At 28.8% G+C, this 22234-nt stretch overlaps 1 protein-coding gene across 1 annotated transcript in view; it reads left to right on the top strand.

The window, feature by feature from the left end:
- The window catches only part of LOC129988438 (transcription factor SUM-1-like), an 81505-nt gene that overhangs the window by 2953 nt on the left and 56318 nt on the right, over nt 1-22234 (top strand). Inside the window, exons 2-5 of the mRNA XM_056096665.1 lie at nt 13700-14051; nt 16492-16626; nt 17780-18089; nt 19721-19921. Coding sequence (XP_055952640.1) covers nt 13705-14051; nt 16492-16626; nt 17780-18089; nt 19721-19921 — 993 coding nt within the window. The 5' untranslated portion in view covers nt 13700-13704. The remainder of the gene's footprint in view (nt 1-13699; nt 14052-16491; nt 16627-17779; nt 18090-19720; nt 19922-22234) is intronic.

The following is a 22234-nucleotide window of genomic DNA, read 5'->3' as shown; positions in this document are numbered from 1 at the left end:
ATGACATCTCTCTTGTAGTCATCGGGTGGCGGTAGATTTCTTGATGGTATTTCACACTTTCCCAAGAGGCGGCTGACAAGTACAAGTCTTTATTATTTCTTTGTGCAAATCAAGAACCTGCGAATGTCATGGAACATTTGCGTCTATAGAAGATAGTTTCTATAAATAGTAATAAAAGCTCCAATTATGACATAGCTACAGCACAGCCACGCGGAGCGATTATGTCCCATCTGAAACCCCATGATCGAACTCACCGGCTCCAACTTTCGTGTCCAGTGCCGATTGTACATGCACCCCTTCCCTTTCTACCAATAAATAACTGGTAGAATGCCTAACCATTGAACCCTGTCGAGACAAAATAAAGCTCTTCAGTTTTATGTATATTTTTCCTGGTGCAGCTCATCAAATTTCCTTGAAGTGTACAATATTAACGAAATTAGATGTGTCATTACCTAGATCTACAGATGTTTGTCTTTTAGTAAACTGTTGAATTTTCGTAATATAATACCCATGTGAAAAAATTCTGTAAAATAATTATTTATCGTTCCAATGTTCATCTGACTGGAGTAATTCAGCAATTACTGATAGAGTCAAAAGTCATAAACCTTACCATATGATCTTAAATGTCCATTGCTTTAATATATTCCGTAGAATTGAAACAATTCCAAAATATGGTACGCTTTTTAAAGATTTTTTGAAAAGTTATTGGATGCATTAAATGTAAATTTTCCTTGGCTGATTTCTGAAACATGCTCTAATTACGAGAAAACTCTCCTTCAACTCTTCATTTTGTGATTTTTAACTTTCCAATATTTTTTCTCGAGTGAGATTTTCATTTGGGCTCTAATTTGTATGATTATACTATAGTTTTTAGATTTAATTTATCAAAATCACATTTTGTTTCTCATTCATCTGTTTTCTAAATATCGGAATCATTTTGCCAATGTCCTCTGTAGTTGCAGAATCAATTAAAATTTCGTCATTTTGTGTTTCGTTGAATCCATTAATTTTAACACTTATCTTGGCAGGGTAAATCTTTTGAATTGTTTTTTTATTATTTCCGAAGACTGCGGGTCTTTAAGATATATTAAAACCTTAATTTTTGATTTTTATCTAGTCTATAGTAAACCTATTATCTTGACCATCTTGGCATAATTTGAAAGTTGCCAAATAAACCCGGGAGAATTAAAAATAAACAAGTACAGAATTCATTATCTACTGCTGCAATTTAGTATGGAAGTGAAAGCTAACAGTTTTAAAGATGTTAATATATTTGAATGGTTATTAATATTACCTTTAAGATTAAAACATTAACTTGTTGATATTAATATCTTTTAAATATCTTGAAATATATTTACAAATATACTTAAAATATTTGTAAAAATATACTTGAAATATCTTTTAAAAAATGACAAATATATATCAAAATAACAGAGATAATGAGATTTATTTTACTTATCATTCTTAAGTAGGCATACTATTTTTGTAAATGAATTAGCCCCCCCCCCCTCCCCAAAGTAAATAGATGATCATTTAAATGTTTTATAAATGACTTTATTATAAATTAATAATAAATAATAGTTAATTTTAAATGAAAATATATCGTGAATTCCTTCATTAATAAGGAAATTATTTATTATTTAAAAACATGTATTCAATAATAGCGTAATTTAAAATTTATGGAAGGATATGGATGTAAAAGTTACATCTTTATTAAATAATATATATTTTCTTAAAATTGGGAGAAATATTATTTTTATAACCGATTGTGCAAAATCTGCAGGAGGGGTTTTCCCGAAACTTTCTCGCATACTCTCTAATAGAAATGCTATCCTGCCTTTCTTCTTGGCATTAGCAAACAATAGTTACGAAATATTGCATATATATTTTTTGGTTTGAATCTAGCATTTTTATTAAAACTATCGTACGATCTAAGCAATTAATCCTAATCATGCGTCTAATAATAAACCAGAATAAATTAAATGTATATTTTGAATGACTTTTTCTCAACACATTAAAACTTAATTTCGAGGCAGAACGACAAATAGGATCACAAGATCACATTCCAAATTTCCTTTATTTAAGTCAATGCCTTTTTTGATTAATTCCATTGACATGTAAAAAGATAGATAGTCAATTTTCTCACAAATTTGATTCAAAATTTAATAAAAATCTACATTTAGACCTTAAATCTGTGTATCAAATTTTATCAATTTCTCTCTAGCTCTTTATGTTTCTTAATTATCCTGTTCACTTGGACAACCGGATAGATATACGTTATCTTAATGGATTTCAGTCAACATTTGATTAATATCTATAAGTTTGATGTAAAGTCTATATACCAAATTTCGCCTGTTTAGCTCAAAATATTTTTGGGTTATCGTTTTATGCAGATCGAGAGACATACTTCCAAAAATGTGTATTGTGGGCTCAAGGGAGATCTGATTCATTAATATCTTGAGCTCGATTTTTTTCTTTATTATGATACTTTCTCTTCAGATTTGAGAAAGTAAAAAATATTTAATTCTTTCAGAATTGTGTGACTATTTTTTTTCCAATTTAACAAATAAGGTATCCATTGGTATTTCATTGAAATCATTTAATTTGGTAACCCTTTTGAATAAAGGATTTCAAACGACGATAGGCGGATCTTAAGTGAGAGTTGTGGAAATAGTTTGTGAGGATTTTTTGTTATGGGATTTTGATTTGAAACTACAATTTTTATATAAACATAATGATTAAAGCTGTGACTCTTTTTAATATTATACATAATTTACAAATGCACGTATTATAGTAACAATCATTTTATGGAATTTGAGGATGCCAGTGAAATCGTTGCATTAAAGTATGTGTAACTTCCCACACAAAACTGATTACGATGCATTTTTAGTGGCACATATATAAAGTTATGTTGTTAGTCTGATAAACAACGAATGTATTTGCACAATAAAACTTATTATATAATACAGTACAGATAACCAATATAATCCATTGAACGTGTCAAAAACTGAAGCATTTTTTGTAGAAGACAAAATAAAGCAAAAAAAAAAAAAAAACGATGTAACAACAAGCATATGTATATGAATAAAAGAAAAAAAAATTTTAAAATTTTTATTTTAACTTTTGATTTATCAAAATAAACTCTAATTATATAAAATATTTTCTTACTAATTGAAGATTCAATGAGAGAGAAAAAGTAAATATATTTTTTGACGAATTCGAATGAAATTGAAAACGTTCGAAGTATTTATGTTTCTTAATATTACCAGGCTCAGACTTTTACTCTTAAAAATGTAACTATTAGTAGTCTAAAGAAAATTAGCCTATAATATGGACATCAAATAAGAAAAATAGTTTAGATTTTAAATGACAGGAAAGTGATAAAATAAAATAAGAAAATAATCTTCGGAGAATGGTGAACATTTTATTAGTTTTGGTATAGTGATCGTTTTTATCAAGAGCCCAAAAATGCTGAGGAAAATGGAATCTTGAGGGGGGAAAAATTCCAAAAAATCGCCTTTCATTATCAAGTATTTTTTTCTCAAATTAAAAAAAAAATCTAAGGTTTCATCTAGGGGAGAATTGTATAGTGAAATATTAAAATATTTTCTAAATATAATAGGAACGAAAGTTGTATTTGTAACAGAAACTGGTTCCTTCATCCAAAAATATAGAAGATATTGATACATTTTTAGAACGTTTTCGAAAAAGAATTTAAAAAAAAAGCAAATGTTTTCAAATAAAACAGCAGTTTATTACGAATCTGGCTACAGTTTATTATTTGAAATAAGAAATATCGCCTTCTATTTTTCAATTCAATCTTCTTTCAAAAAGTCACTTGTAAACAAACTGTAGATTAAAGGATACGTTTCTGCGCTTTCTGAAAAGAAATATTCTTGGTTTCATAATTCAAAAATCTAGTGAAATTCCTGGTATTAAAATTCCTTAGTGGAAAATAGGCAATATTATTCATCTGAAAACGAAAAACCACCATTTATTGCTTTCGCATGGAAATAAGATTTCAAACAAATTCTGGAAAAGATACGAACTGTTTCAAATATGTCTAAAATGAAATCGCTGGTAACAAAAGAAAATTCGCTTGCGCAAAAATCAATTTCAAGCCTATAAAGACATCAGCAGCAACAATAAATAAAATAATAAACCAAGAGTTACAGTTAAAAAAATATAAAACCGACGTATGTGATGAATGCAAAACAGTTTATAGAAATCTGTATAAAAACTATTTAATTGAAAATAAATAAAAATATGTTTTAACTCTTGATGAACCCTTGAACTTTAGATATTAATTAAACACCCCCGAGATCATTCTAAAAATGTTTTTATCACTTTATATACCTAAAAAGATATATGTAAATACATATAAATGTTGGAAAAAGTTTTATAATATAATAATATATGCCCAAAAGGTAGTATTTCAATCTCGTATAATAAATTACTTCTGTGCTACTAAAACCACCCAGAATCAAATATTCTTAAACTATTTTTTGGGATGAGGTATTAAAATTTAAATATTGATAATAGACTGTTTTAACTGGATTAAAAAAGGAAAATCAGAAAATTACACATTTTCGCTTTTATAAAGAGTTAAACAGAGAATATAAACAATTGGGATTATATTAAAATATCCATGAATTGTACGAAATATTTTTGAGAGCATTTTGATTAAAAACATCGCCTCCAGATCAATTTCAAAAATAAATTGAAAGTAAACAATTCAAAAACTCTGAATATACATTACGCATTTATTATGATCCTGTAATAAGCTTCAAATGTTGTTAATATCATTTATAAATTCTGGATCTAGCGTAAATAATTTAAAACGTGGGCGAATCGACTCACTAAACCAGATTAATTCAAGCCCTTGGGCGAGATTTTTCCTGTTCCGAACTTCTAAAAGAAGATACTTTTTAATTAATTTTAATCTTTACTGAAGCAGTTTCAAATAGCAAAATTTGAAAAATTGAAATAATAATGCATTTCATTTCGGATCATATCAAAAGGTTTTAATATTTTGCTATTTAAAAAATTCAAATTTCAAATTTAAAAACAATTTTAAATAAAATACTGAAAACAAAAATTACAAAACTTTTTAAATACAATTTAATAGTGCTACAAAATTTAAATTATGGTATTATTTGAACAAGTTTGAACGCTCGATCCTTGTAAATTAAATGAAAAAAAAAAATTAAATTACACCATAAAAACCTTGAGCCGTCGGGAACCACCAAAGTTGCGGGATTCATGGGCAGTTGCCTATTTTAATTGTATTTTAATCCGGTTGTGGTATCTGCAATTGGAAAATAAGACTTACTGAGTAAGTTTTGAAATCAAATGTCCTTACAAGAAAAAATAATATTTGATGCCAGTGTCACGAAAGAAATCGTAAATCTGTACGTAGTTAGAGTTTAGAGGTAATGTGGTGTTATGTTTATCAAACGATTCTCGCATCATATGAAATGAATCGATTTGCATTTGATTCTTATCTAACGAAAGTCATAATGATCTTGGATTTTAAATTTGGAACATCTTATAAAACTATAATGATTTATTTAATTAATGGGAAATGATTTCTTCCTCATTTATTCTATTTTTTTCTGATGATATACAACAAAATAAACTTTTACACATTAATAAGCATATCAATTTTTGAGGACAATATCTATAAAATAAGTGACTTTTTAAAAAATCAGATTTCACTGGGAATTCTTTAAAATCACTGAAAATGAGCTGCTAAGCCTATATTAACCAATTCTGTGCTTTTCCAAGGAACTAAAATATTAATGGTTATTTCTATATTCCGTTTCGAGACAAGACGAGGGTTATGTTTGGCGAAGCATCGTAGTTTTTGATAGTCTTTTAGTTCATCTCTACGTTTTCATCCTGCATCAGTGGGAGAGCATTTGACCCTGGAGTATTTGTTGTTCATCCCACCCATTCAAATGATAGCTTTATAGTTGAATCGGATTTTAAGCTTGGTGCATTCGAGATCTAAAGCCGATATTTTATTATTAGTTCAAAGCTCTCTTAAAAGTGTTGAGAAAAATTTTAAATTTTTTTACAGAAAATAACATAATAGAAGATCATTAACTTCTAAACAATATAAAATATAATACAGAAAAATAAAAGTTAATATTAGAAGTAAAATGAGATATGTGCGTTCTATTAAAAAATTTAATAATTCTTATTTAACGTTCTTTATAAATGATTACTAATAAATTATGATAAATCTTTGTTCATATTTTATTGTAAAATTAAAAAGTATAACCAGCATTTTTGTTTATAAAAGCAAATAATATTTAGCGGTTTACGGAAAACTGTAATTGTTCATATTCAAAATTTTTCTCAAAGACGAGTTGATTTCCACAATAGAATTTGTATTTTCATGAATTGGGCTAAAATTGTTATATTTTTTATGAATATATAACAATATGAAAAAAATGAATATATTTTTTTTATCATTGATACATTTACTTAACAATATAATTTGATTTTATCACGATAAATGTGGAATCAAAGTTCCTGCATACGTCCAAAATAGAGGGCTTTCGAATGGTAAGCGTAGATGCTTAAAGATTTTAAAAAAATCTTTCATAATTCACGGGTTTTAATAATATTAATATATCATGAAGTGCATTATATAAAACAATATCACTCAAAAAATATTTTCTCTAAATGTATGATACTTACATATGTATCATACTTTGTGCTGAAGAAAAATATGCTTTCTAATTTCACAGTAAACTGTAATTATTCAGGAGTATGAAAAAATTTTAAAATTCATTAGAATTTGTCCTGATGTACTTTTTATTAATATTTAAATTTTATTAATATTTAATTAGTGTTTAAAAGGCGGAGAAAATAATTTTTTCAATTTCGTTTGATAAAAGCATTTCATTTCAATTTCTTTAATGATCTCTTTTAAAAGGAATACTTAAAAAACGTTTTTGGATTAACAATAATATTGAAAGAGATTTTCCAATGAAAATTTTTATATGCTATTAAATTGATAGAAAAATCAATGAAATTACTGAAATAAAAAGAAATATATCAAAGAGGAAATATTTCTTTTCGCAATAATTAGATTTTTTTTTCTTTTTCTTTAGTTATAAAAAGTTATAAGCTAAACCTAAATCCATTATAATTATGATGAGGAGAACACGATGTTTTTAAGATGAAGCGTTAACTTTTCTTCTATTTCTTTCAAAATTTGGATTTTTTTTAACAATCTTTATTTAATTAATTACGGCAGTACAAATAAAAGCCATAATAATAGATGCTTTTTTTAATAACTTTCACAGAAGTGTTAATAAAACAATTAAAAAATAAACTATTTATCATAGCTTAAAATTCAATGACAAATTATGCCCCAAAATTATTCAATAGCAATTTCATTGCAAGTTTTTAATAAAATGCGAGTTCTTTTATTTTTATCTTTATTTAAATATATTTGGAATATTTACATTCAAAAAGAAAATGGAGGAACTCGTATTTTATTGAAAATTTACAATCAAATTGCTATTTAATAATAGAGGGAAATAAATCTTTCGATTATTTTCCTACAATGCAATCATGAAAAATGTTTCTTAACAAAAACATTTACTTTTTATTTATTATAATGCGCCAATAGGATGCCATTTTGTACAGATAATCGATGACGTCTATTAAAATGGCACAACAATTTTTTTATTTGCTATAAAATGGCAACAATAATCTTCTAGGTAGTGGGCGCTGCATTGGAATGGTTTCCAGTGGAACGTTCGGGACGAAATGAAGATTAGATTTTATTTATTACTAGTTTAATTTGGCATTTTAATGTAGAGTATATAACAAAAATGCCATTGCAGAAAACTAAAGCTAAACAAGAAAACTAGAGGTCGAAGCCAACTAAACAACTTTCAGAGTTGTTTACCTGGATTGGAAATGAATTATTAGTCTTTTTACATATATAGAAGACAAATAAAAAATACTGGACATCTAAGAAGAATGTGTTTGACAGAATGGGAGTTAGTTCATGTCGATGATTTAAGAGAAATTCGTTCTTTTAATAGAAGACAGTTGTAGATATAGAGAGTGATGTACGTAAATGTGTTAAAAATTTATCCTCTTTCCCTTTCTTTTCTGATTTTCTACCATCTTCATATATTAGGTTTAAATTTATGCATTTACTAACCGTCACTGGCGACCAGCTGGTTCGCCGCGATTTATGGTCGCTAAAATTTTCAATTAAATAATTTATGTATTTTGGCATTTATGACTTCTTCAGCAAAATATATTTCAAATTTCGATAGTCGCATAAGTCATTCTATTTTAGAAGATTCTGTTCAATGTATTCCGCATTTCCCTGCTTTTTTAGAAATCTTCCCTAGAATTTCCAATTTAAATTTGAAACAGAAGTGAGCAAACCTCAATTAATACTTTTTTTTTTTTGCTGAAATCGAGCATGTATTTAAAAATTATGATTGCAAAAAATAAAATCTTTCAGCACTGAAATATTATGTGTACTACAAAATATTTTTTTAATTTATGGTATTTCTTACATGTATGCAATTTGTTGAGTAACATGGATATCCGATATATATTTAAAAAATGCCTTAAATAATATTGAATTATTGAATTATAATGCAGATATTTTAAAAGTTAGAGAAACCTTTTTTTTGCATTTATTTTTCTAGAAAATATCATTAATTTTAATTTTATTTCACACAGACACATGCTAAAAATTAAACTTATCTAGATTTAAGTTACAGAGAGAATTAACTTCTTAATCATTCAATTAGAGCTTTTGTCAACATGATGGCAATACTTTAATAAAATCTAATTTTTTTTACAAGCATAGCATGGTCGTGCAGATTAAATTTTGTTTTTATTTTGTGCGATATATATATTTAAGAATTATGCTTAAAATATTTTTTAAAAAATAATTAAAAATTTAAAAATATATTATGGCAAACTAATAGATACCATTAAAAAATTACTTTTTAAAAAAATTTAAGATGTCGTAAAAATAATTTTTGTACTGTATTATTTTTGGAAGTTTTCGGGGGAAAACGCGGATTGTTTAATTCTTGATTAAAATTCTAATAAAAATTTAAAAACTCGCTCTGAAGTGTACATTCCCACCTTTCAGAGTATATATGTAACATGTTTGGCAACTCTAAATGAAACGATCTAGTCTGTAAAGCGCTAAAACACATAGCAAATTGCACATGCAAGCACAAATAAAGATTAAAATGATCCTGTTGATTTACCTTGTCGCAATACAGTGTGGATTTCATACATTAAATATGTATGATGACATAATGTGTGTAGGATAATGAATATGCATGCATCATTTTTTTTTTATCCCAATGAAATACCAACCAAAATTTATGCAACCACTTGCAATCTGAAAGAAATGTGCTATAGCAAAAATTGCATTTTCACATTTAATTGGAATTAAAATTTCTCTCTTGTTCATTTAGAGGTTTTTGCTGTAAAATTGCTAGAACAAAGAAAAAAAATTTAAGCTTCGGAGCGTTATGCAGTGGATATTCGATGATTTAAGATTTTCAAAAAGCTCATAAGAAAGAATATAATTATAAGTTACCAATTTAGTCCAATTTTAATTGGCTCTATATCTACAAAACTCTATTGTTTACGTGTTTATCTCTATTTTTTACAAGCATAAAGGAGGTTATTCATCCCAGAATTTAAAAAAATTATTATTATTATTGCTTACTTGTGTCACGGTCGTTGAAAAAGCTGTATATCAGTGAACTGAAATGTGATTAATGTGATATACACAACGAGATTTTTAACTTCCATTTGTTATCGCCACAACTACTAGATATAATTAATAAAATTTCATACGCTGATGTAAAAATTGATGATAATAAATTAGCAATTGAGGCGCATATTAACTGTAGTTTGTAAACCTCATTAGCAAAACTGAGGTAAATGAAACAAAAAAAAAAAAAAAAAAATCGAGAAAATAAGTTTTGGACTTTATGGAAATGAAAGCTGTTGTGGATGTAAAGAACGATAATATTTTAGACAGCTAAGCCTCCAAATAACGATACTATTTTCTGTTTTAATGTCAGAAGTACAATAACAATTTCATTAATTCTTAATTTTACGTTCTGAATTAAAATCCTGCAATCCTTTAATGAATTGGGAGTATCTTTTAAAAGATTGAAAATATATATGTTTAGTTATTTAAATATGTTTTGTTAATGTAGCTCTTTTAATTATATAAAAGTAAACAAAATTATAACCAATGTATATTTTTGTAATCTTAATTGAATAAGGCAGTGAATTTTTATATTTACTTTCAGAAATAAATGCATTTTATAAGCATATTTTGAACAATTGCTATGAAATAAAATTTAAAAAAAAGCACTTCGGATTTTATATACATAGGAAAGTATTTATCTTCATTATGGGGAAAACAATTATTATACTTTTCACTTTTTTATTTATAATTTTAAAAAAATAAGTATTTCAAAGTATAAATGAATTTTTTTATAATGAAGAAAATAAAAATTAAAACTCATTACATGCCTCTATTAGAATTAAAAATAATTTTTTTGTAATCTTTGAAAAGTTGAAAGCATTAAAGAAATTATTATATTTCAAATTATGGCGGGACACAATGCTGAAAGTATGGAGGAGGCTAAGAGATGTGTTGCAAAGCCAAGTTAAATAATCATGAGCATGACTCAAATGCATTTATAACTATTTAAACAAACGCTATTCCATGTTTAAAAAAAAACACTCCTCCACTTTTATAATGACAGTTGTTTAATTTTATAGAAATCTTTCTGCCTTCTTAATAACGTAAAAATATGTTCTATATTATTCATCGGTGACGTTGTTATTCGTAAGTTTTACGAACTGTCATATTAAGTTGCCATTAAATGTGCAAATATAAAAACTTTGCTAACTATTCATACAGCTTCTTTTTTTGGAATTTTTATTCTTATTTTAACATTTATAATTCAGTTGTAATCTTAAATATTTGGTTGAGAGCTTAGAACACAGAAGTTTAATTAAATTTTTCAAAACTTCAAAAAGCCGAATGTAAATGTTTAAAAATAACGTTACATTCATCGTCAAGAACGATATTTTTTTACATAAGATTTCAAAGAAAATAAGGATTTTGTTTTCATATTCCCTTAATATATGTCATGAGCCGGAGTTTCTAGGTACACACGAAACCGTCCCAGTTTTCGAGTTGATTAGATCTTTAAAGTATCTGATTATGAGATCAGGCGTCCCCCACAAACTTTTTCGCAAGTGAACCAGAACGGTGAACTAGACCCGAGGGAAAGCTACAATGAACTTGTTGTTCAGGATCTTTTTTAACAATCAACGCCATAAAACTAGATAACAAAATCTGTATAATGATGACAAAAGACAGAGCTAGAAAATGGCCATCATTTTCAATTTATAAATTTCTAGAAATCTTGATTTTTAGGAGAAATTTATTCTGTGGTAAGAGTACAAAATAATTTCTCCTACTCTCATAAAGATTTATAAGCCCATACAGATTATCCTGAAAAATTGAGATTAAAAATTCGAAATTATTTTTTAGTGATTGTTTTACATTTTTATTCCGTTTTAAATACGGGGTATTATCTTACATTTTTTTTAAATTTAAATAAATATTTTCTGCTTTTAAATATTTTATGTGTGAAATTCTGCAATCGATTTTAAGCTAACTTCCCTATGAAAAAAAATCTCTACCTAACAGATTTAGATATAGATTTTTGATTAAAATTATTATTGCCTTGTCATCTAATTCTGACCTATGTTTAAAGTTTCAAGTCTAGCTCATCGGAAGCAATTTTAAAATCGAATGCAAATCATCCCTATTTGAACAGATAAATAGAGAAGAAATCAAGTTAATAAAAACATGTTAAAACTATAGAAGGAAGCAAATTATTAAATTGTGAAGAGGAATTTCTGTGTTTTTAATGGCGGAGGAAGATGTAACACTTGAGATTCTGTCATATTTTATACAAAACGGTATTGCAATTACTTAAGAAACGACGCACTATCAAAGACAATGATTAAATCATGTCACAAAAATTACTTTCTGTCCATCAACATTATTTTTCCAATTTAAATTTATAAGGTCATATTCATAAAATAGTGGAAATATTATACATGAAGTCAAAGTTCTTTAAATTACGTTATTAGTAAAGGTTTGATAAAAAAAGAAATTTTCAAATAAATCAAATTAAGCTTAATTATTTTTAATGTTAAAGGCTTTTACGAAATGAAAGAAAAAAACTATGTAGTTTTAAAGGCATCAAACTTGAATATTTCTCTCAAATAATTAAATCAAGAATATCTGATCAATGATTTCTATTAATAAAAACTATAAGAATGTGAAGATGCATCATTTTCGAACACATTTCAGCTTATATGATCTCAATCCAAAACGGAAATTTTCACTTAGGATCCATAAAAAGCTGATCATCAGCTACTATATCCTCTAATAAATGAACCTCATTATAATTTAACATAGGACCTCTTTGAATTTACTTATTTAATTTCCGTTTGTTATTATGTATCTAAATCGTAATATCAAGCATTAAATATCCCGATCTCGTAACCAATTAATTATTAAAACCACGCTTGATTTTTAGATCAAATAACTGGAATGAAGCCTATTAACAAGTGTTTCTGAAAACCTTCCGGAACCACGAGCTTACTCTTAAATCCGATAACTTGAATGAAGCATGTTGACACGTGGTTTGTGAAGAACTTCTGGAACCATAGACTCACTCGTTAACCTTTTACGTCAATATTTGGGGTTGTCAAAGTACTCTTCTGGTTCTTTCCTGGATATATATATGTTGTCGTGGCTGGTTCGTGAGTGCTTTGAAAAAATAGGCAAATAGAAAACTTAACAAATTTATTGCAGATTCGTTCGAGTTACTCTGCTCAGTAACTCCTTCTCCTCCAAGAGCCAACACTCGAATGACATCACTCTTTTAATTACACTCGCGCTAGTTGCCTAGCGCCATCTATGAACGTTTATTTTCTTACGCTTCAAAATCCAATCACTACATATGTAATGATATTTTAACTCTAATTTCAATTTAATTAATTTTCAAGATTTTATCCTAATTTAGCCCCTAGTAACTTCATTCTAAAATATTCTCTTATTTCGTGATCCAATTCCACTGTCTCCACTTAATTAATTCAAGAGAAGCTTTGTTAAATTGTTGAATCAGCTAAAATCTAACTTTCCCACACTGCGCGTGAAGAGATAAAATACCGCTGATCAGGCAAATTCTTTTTTAAAATCTCCCTGTGTTTCCCCTACCTTGTCCACGCGTATAACGAAAATCCCTATTGAAATCTCAATACATTAGCACTGTAAAGAAATATTTTCCCTATCAGAATCATAGGTTATATAAGACCAGAGATAAAATGTCCAAGAGCTTTTTCCTCATTCCTTTCTGTGTCGCTCTGTGTGCTCGTCGCTTGTACATATGCTTGCTTCTTCAAAATTAAATAAAACGACGTCACAAAATTAAAAGTATCTTCACTGTCTTCAAACTGCATCATGCTTCACAGCAAATAATGTTATATATTCTCTCTTAGAAAGTTATAAATAAAAAAAAATCCAAAATTAAACTTTTTTTAAAACGAGTCGGGATTTATATGCAATTTCTTCTAACTCTAGATATTATGATGGTACCCGAAATGAGAAGTTGTCGTTACCAGAAAACGCCACCACCGACAACTACACCGCCTTATGTGACAAGTACCACGCACAGGAGTAATTATGAGTCAAGTTACAGCAGCAACCAAGAGTTCTCCAGGACCGAGTACCACTGCCAGTACAATTCAGGGCGGTACTTCACCAGTGTTGAGGATGGTACTTACCAATCACAGCGCTCCGCGGACGAGCACTACTCAATGAATACAGTGATCAGTACTAATGACATCAACGGCAACTATGGATTTGACAGGAACGTCGAAGGAAGCCTTCGGTGCCAGTCTTCTGAAGTATCGACATCTTCAGAAGACAACAGGTAAAAAAACATGAAAACATTTATCTTATTTGGAATGTTTTCTACTTTAATTATTTTGTTACTTTCTACTTAATCGTATACTAAGTAGGCAAATTGGAAGTACTGTAATCGTCAATTAGAATTCGATATTTTGAAGAATTTCCATGTTTTCCATACTTGGAATTATGTTAGTCAATTTGTCTGTCTATGAAAACGATAACTCAAAAACGCATTGAGCTAGACCATTGAAATTTGGCATATAAATTTCAGATGAAATTTGTAGATATTTTTAGCACATTTTGAGTTAAAAGCCGGTCGGTCCGGCTGTCTAAATGTAAGTTATTCACAGTAACTACAAAGTGAAGAAAGCTGGATAAATAAAATTTCGTGCACAAATTTAACATATAAAATGTAGATATATATCAAATTTAGAATCAAATTTTAAAGGAGTTGACTGTTTGTCGATATGCAGTTTCAAAAACATAAAAGCACAAAACTCAAAATGAAATGACTTAAACATATGAAATTTTATATGTGACTATGTAATTCTGAATCAAATATTACATTTTTCAATTGGTAAAAGTTATATTGGATTTTTTTTGGTACTTGCGTATTAACTGCATGTCAGCGATTAATGGCTAAAGATTGCACGCTAGATTTAGTACATGTTTTAGATTCACGCGAAAGATCGATATTTCGTAAATATGCTTCACTAATGCCATGAAATTAATGTACACATACCGGTTTCCTTCACTGCACAACGAAATTCATAACTCTCATATGTGGTGCTCTGAAAATAAAAATCTGAGTACTCGTGGCATTCATGGCCTCGCCTAAAATCCACAATTTTATACTGTTGAGAAAGGGATAACATTGTTACCAGTGAATATGCGAGAAAGTTTTGAGGAGACTACTCTAGATGCTTAATTTTTTCCTGACAAAGAGTAATTTTTAAATAGCTTTTACTTTATGATGATTCCACATTTTTATATTCTTATTCGTAATATGTAGTAAGTAACAATATAAGTAGCAGTTTAACAATATAAGTAGCAATTTTTTAAAATCAATTTGACATTGTTGAAACATTTTAAGCTAATATGAAATAAATGTTTGAAAAGGAGCATTGTCTTACTGAAAGCTGCAAATAAAACTGGGCTTAACAATGTACATTTCCTTGCCAAAGAAAAGATGCAAGTTATTTTGAAAGCCCCCATTACTTCTTAGGCAAAAAAAAAAAAAAAAAAAAAAAAAAAAAAATCGAAATGAGTTAGATATTGTTTTTTACAAATACCAATGAATGAAGAATAACATAATTTTAGGAAAAGTAGTTGAAAAATTTGCTACTTTAAAGGTGCAAAAAGAGAAATTTCAATTTCAGAGATCCTGCTACAACTTGAAAATTATATTACAACGTTAACTTTAAAGGGGTTTTTTTTGAGTACATACATGAATGGATTCAGTTATGCAGTTTGTATACGAAAATTTCCTGCTAATTTGCATTTCGTGAATAATTTAAAACGCAAGCTAAAGTATCCTTTTGGGAGATTCAAAGAGAGGCTTCGATATTCCAGGTATCATTCTTAAGTAGTGAGAATAGGAGCGCACACGCAAACGCACACACGCGCGCATAATATTAAGTCCACAATTATCGTAGGGTAGAATAGAGAATATGTATGACTCAACACTTAAATATTGTGTAGTATTTTTAAGACTTATTAAATATTCGCGATGTCATATCATACTCAAGGAATACAAGTAATGTAACAATATTTGATATCTAATGCCGTTTCGGTGTACTGTTAAATTTTTCTGTAGTATTGAAGAGTTTATAATTATGGATTGCCTATTTTTATAAACATTTGCCAACTTAGATTTGTTACATTTCTGTTCCCTTTTTCTTGATTACCTTTTTTAGATGTTGATTAATTATTAACATAATTAGTGTTGCCACTTGATTATGAATAAATTATAATGCATAAGAAAAAATAAAAAAACTTCTCATTAAAAAAAATTACATAAGTTTAATAAATTCTTTGCAGCAATAAAATTTTTAAAAATAAAAATTTGAAAAAGATTATTTCTTATATCTTTTCTTGGAAAAGTGAAAAACATCAGAAACATAGTATGTAAATTTATTGTTTTCGTATCGAAATGTACATTTTAAAATCCTGAAACTGAAGCAAGAATATTCTCAACGAAAAATACAGAATTCCAAACGATTTTTCAATACACGTTGAAAATGAGACGTTATTAAGTTGGGTATAAAACCTGTTTTTCATATTATAAATAGGAAAAAAAGTTAAAGAGCGATAATAAATAAATGATGCATATTTTTTGCAAACGCTACACATTTTTTCTCCAAAATTTTTTGTTTGGATTAGAAAGGAACTAAGAAATTTTCTTTGCATTTATGACCTCGAAATTCTTCGGTGATAAAGATTGTATATCTTTCCCCCTCCAGAAACTGCTCCTTAGAAGCGAGGCACCGTCTGACAGCTGAAGACACGAGCTTCTATCCACCATTCAACTCGAGATCCTCAGCATCCACATCGCCGACGACTGCTTCCCAGCATTTCCACTATGCCGACAGAGAATGGTAAGCCTGTAAAAAACTGTGCCAGTTAGTTTAAAAAATAAAGATTCTAAAACAATTCTTCTCAACCTGTTGTAGGGGCGTTTGAAATGGATTTAAAGGATGAGTGGGAAAAAAAGATGTAATGTTCGGCATTGATAAATTGAACGTGAAAAGCTGCTGAAATAATTGGTATTTCTAATCTAAATTTATATTTCATTAGAAAAAATTGACATTCATTGTCATTTTCCGATCTGGATTTTAAATTACAGCTGCCAAACAATCTCCGAGCTTCAATTAAATGCGCTTAGAAATTTTTAATTTAATTAAATGCGTTTAATTGTTTCTTATATACACCATTTTTGACAAACTGGTGAAAATGAAACTAGCCCTGTATTATGGTGTTATTATTGTAAAATTACGTAAGCTTAAATAATATAGAAAAAGGGGGGGATTGGAATGAATCGAGCAGTGATGATTGGTTAAGAGGTATACAGCTAAAGAAAGGATGAGAAATGTTGCTTTAAAAGAATGTGATTTAAAGAAATTAACAACAAAAGTTAGATTATTAAATTAGTTTACATTGACGAAAATTCAAATGAACAGACAGATAATATATTCATTCGAAATAATGCTATTCGATGTCAATCAATAATTATAGAAGAACATTTAACAATTACACGTTGTGATGCATGTTTAATAGCGTCCAATTCTTTCTTTTTGATTGTAGAATCTATGAAAAATTTAGTATATTGAATTTTAGAAAATAGAGACATACCTTATAATGATAAATACATTTTCGTATTATTAATAATTTTTAAAGTGGCATTGAATGGAAAAAAGTTTCAGAATAAAGCTATAAATTGTCTTACACCACTACATAGCGATATTTTTGCTCTTTTCTTAAGATCATTTGATTTAGTAATCTATACATAAAAAACAAATTTTGCATCATCGTATAAAATCTGTACTGTGAATTATAGTTCACCAGCGTATAAGAAGAAATAACATTCAACCCAAGGGAACAAAATCCAAAAACTGTTGTCTAATCGGTTTGTGAATATTATTCATTTTCATACAATAAAGAACCATAAAAAAAACGAATAGATTTTTCTGAAAGCTTTATTGCAATGTATCATTTCATTTGTCATGCTATATTTGATTCGTTCCTTTCTAGTTTGCGGCACAGTGAATACCACTGCTCATATCCCTCCCAACAGCATCCCCAAGGTAAAACCGTTTCGAGCAGTGAGGACGATGGTCGAGATGATGTGGAGGACGAGGAAGAGGAACAGCACGTCCTGGCTCCAGCGTCCATCCACAGGAGGCCCGAAGGAGGTCCGGGGAACGTTCATGGGACGGAAGACGAAGGACCGATGGAACGCCGCCGGTGCCTCCTGTGGGCTTGCAAGGCGTGCAAGAGGAAGACGGTGACGGTGGATAGGAGGAAAGCGGCCACCATGAGAGAGAGAAGACGTCTCAGGAAGGTGAGTACCATTACGAAACACAGAAAAAAAGAATTGAAATTCAATATGGTAAAACCTAATCAAATAACTTCATCGTAACAGTTTTTAGAGGCAAAAACATTTTCGTGCTTTCAGTGCTATTACTTTCGTCTTGAAAGCATAATGTCAACGAAAGCATAATGTTCCAACTATATATATGAAGTAAGTACATTCTTTGCACGAGAGAGGCCATCGACCCTATTAGAACAAGATATTGCACGGTATCTCCATGATGTTGTCCGACATTCTGATATTGGTCAATGTCGTGATAATGGTGTTGATACGTTTTGTGCTATTTCCAAAGGACAATTTTACATCTTTTCAAACTTGACTGAACATCTTGACATCAGGTTATAAAAGCTGTAAAATTCATAGAATTGAATAAAAATAAAGCAAGAGAAATATTTTATTTATATCATACATTGGTGAAAGCAAATTCATTCTTATCTGATATTTTAAAATCTAAAAAAATTCTCTTGCTGTCAATATAGATTACTTCTTAATTATCATTGATAGCTACCACATCAATGAACGGCGTACAGCGAGGTTTTGAAACAGCTCACAGAGATTCAAATTATTATTAATTCTATCTGCACGAAATTAACCATATCGGAACAAATTATAGCAAATTCTTTGAAATCTTCACCATTTCTGGGATCTGAACGATAGAATATCTTTAAAAAATTTCGATGCAATAATGAATATCTCTTAAGGATGTAATTCTTTGATTTTTCACTTGATATTTTATTTTATGGAGGAAATCATACTCTGATTTTAATAAAATGCTCTAATATCATTAGCAACAAAACTTTAGAAATTTTTTACTTTTACAGATAAATACCATTCTATTTTCTTATGATTTCGGCATGGATGTCACAATATTTTTTGTTAAGCAATAATTCATTTTTTTAATAGCATTATACTCAAAAATAAGGTTTCTTGAACAACGGATTTTAAGGACAACTAGGGCCGCATAAAAAAAGTAGGGAGTCTAAGAATTTCCACTGAAGCCTATTGTTTCAATTCTTCAACACTGTTGTAAGAAAATAATGGGCGAAAAATCACCAAAAGGAATTTAACAGTTAAAGAAATGATCATTTTTAACTAAATTCTCGTTAAGTCATTATTAAGAAAAAGGCTTAGTTTTCTCATTTATTTTCCAGCATTTCCATTGATTTTGATAAAAGTTTTCCGTCGTGTACGGGTTCGTGACCACTTTTTACACCCAAGAAAATGTCGCGAACTGAAAAAAATCATAAGAAATCATGCTCTAAAAAGAAATGTTTCAAAATTTCAATCAAATAACCAAATTATCGGGAACAGAATCGAAAATATCATCGAGATCTTGATGTCACAGCCAATAAAGGTCATCATAACCGATAACAATGTAAATCATAACCGATAAATGTCAAGATATCATCATCGTGTTATATCAGATAAATAAAAATAAATACATATCCATAAAGTTAATATAAAAAGAAGATTGATTTAAAATTAATCATTAACCTGTTCTGAAATATTAAACTAAAGTGATCATCCTATTAAAAGAGAGACGTTATAATGTAAACTGCTTAGAGATGAAATATACAACAAGTATTGTTCTGCTACAACAGGTGAACGAGGCGTTCGAAATTCTGAAGCGTAGGACGTGTCCCAATCCAAACCAGAGACTACCCAAAGTGGAGATCCTCCGGAATGCCATCGACTACATCGAGAATCTGGAGGAGCTCCTGCAAGGTGCTCACGTGGTCAAGACACGACAACTCATCGAACGAAGAAATGCCATTCGAGACATCGCGGGATTCGATTACAGAGTAAGCCAGCAAGGATTTCTTTTTTTTTCTATAAAGCATTCTTATGTTTATTAAGACCCCTTCAAATTGAAAAGTTTTCCTAAAGCCGTTAAGAAATTATATGGTTTTGAAATTAAAATCATCCTATATATGCTTACTTTTTTCATTACTTTGCATTTGTCTTATTGCTTTATATAGTTTTTTGAGCAGGTCTCTATAAATGGCATTTTTTAAAATCTCCTCATCATAATTGTACTTAGGGTTACATTAAAATATCCAGGGTTATTGACTAAGCTATAAAGTTATATGCTTATTATGATTATTGATTTTCATTTAACATTTTTTCGTGATTTATATAAAATTTTGCAATCATTAATGCCATGAAATTAATTCATGGAATTTGTTAATTATCTTATTCTTTTTAATTCCTGATGTCAATAGGAGAATCAGTTACATAGTAACATGATAAATTTCCAACAGCAGGTCAATACGTCACTATGCGTATCACATTATAGACTGGCTATTAATTCCGCAGAAAGTTAGAATCAGCAAAATAACACGCCATCTAATTTGCACAATATTTTATTTTTCTGGTTTTTGGATAATTAAATCATCCTCAGTAAATATTATCTCTAAATTTTAAGTATTAAGATCAAACAGAAGTTTTTCCAAATTCTATTTCTTGTACAGAATTATAACGATATTCTAAAGAGCGATTGAATTCGTTATTTGCATTGAGATATTTAGAGCGCATTCGTTGCACGAAATCAAATCGATGTAACAATGCAAGTAAAATTCACTTAAAAAGTAGAAAAGATGTATTCCAGTTTTCAAGTCATTTTCTAAGAAATAAATCTTATAATAGAAGTATCGCATCGTTTCTCCTTCTTCTGAAAGAATTTTGAATGCTTAACGTAGCTTTTTAAGAAGCATAATACTGGTTTATCTGGCGGATTATTCCAGCAAATCTTAATTTTTTTTCGGATAATATAAAAAACTATTTGTTTGCATAATGAAAAATTGATTAATATTCATTGGTTATTAATAATGGTAGCTTTTCACAAGCAATTCTCAATCATATCAAATTCATATCATTCATTCAAATTTTCTATATCAAGATTCCAATTATTTGAATTGTGTCAAACTTCCAGCAAATTTTCATATCAAAAAACCGACACCAAAATAAGTTTCGAATTTCAATCTTTATCTTTTCGAAGACGATAACCTATCTTCATAATATCAAAACAAAGGTATCTTTTTTTGTTTTTAAGAATTAAATTAAATTTTATTTTACTATTAGGTCTTCGGATCTTTTCTAATGGACAACTAAATTTGTTATGAATAACTGTTGTAGCAACGATACGATTACCAAATATGAGGCGTTGGTAAAAACAATTGTAACGCAGATTTCAGAAGTTTTTGTTATGCGAAATATAACCTGGATAATTCTAATTGATATCATTCCAAACATCAAAAAACGTGAACTTTCCAGTTATAATATCTTAAAAAATTGCCAGTGATTTAAAAAAAAATGTAAGAAAGAAAAACGCGATTTCAAAACTCTAACAAATAATTTATGTACAAAAGTTTGCAAAATGCAAATTTGTACAAAAAAATATAATGTTCAAATATCAAATTTTAAGCAGAGAATCAAGTACACCGTTGCTCTGTTAATGACATTAAAGATACATATGTTTATTTCCTGTTTGTCGAAAAAGAATCATATTTGAAAGGCAAGGGATTTTTTTTCTGAAATTCACAATATAACTTTTATTTTAGTATTCCCTAAAGTTCATCGAATGTTGCCCGTTTATTTTAAGGTCTAACCCTTTCAGGTTTCAGAAAACTCTTTCCTACTATCGAATAAGCGGAAAAGAAAAAAGAAATGGAGGGGAAAAAACTTATCTCTGTCAAAGAGTATCATTGTTCCACAACCGTCGATGCTTGAAAGCGTTAACGTTTCTGCAAATGAGCGTAGCTAAGGGTTAAAAAAATACTATCGATGCACCCGATTATTTTTGAGACCCATCCCATAAAAACATTGCAGGATTCGGAAAGATTCTAAATAAAATAACGGGACGGAATAAAAAACAAGATTTCGATCGATAAACAGATGCGTTCGCCTGTTGCCACTGCAGCTGAAAAAACATTTCATAAAAAATCAAACAAACGCGATAATCATCTAACGGATGTCAATACAGATTTTTAAAAAAGTAGTTTCTCTCTCTTTCTGTCTTTTAACTTTGAAGGATGTAACGGGGATTTTTTTCCTTGTATTTGTATTGAAAGAAAATAGTTTCCATTTCATTTTTCAGGAAACGAGCTTTTAATTTT

This window comes from Argiope bruennichi, chromosome 10, assembly GCF_947563725.1.
Source record: "Argiope bruennichi chromosome 10, qqArgBrue1.1, whole genome shotgun sequence".
NCBI classification, from domain to species: Eukaryota; Metazoa; Arthropoda; class Arachnida; order Araneae; family Araneidae; genus Argiope; species Argiope bruennichi.
This window is presented reverse-complemented; position numbering and strand designations above follow the sequence as displayed.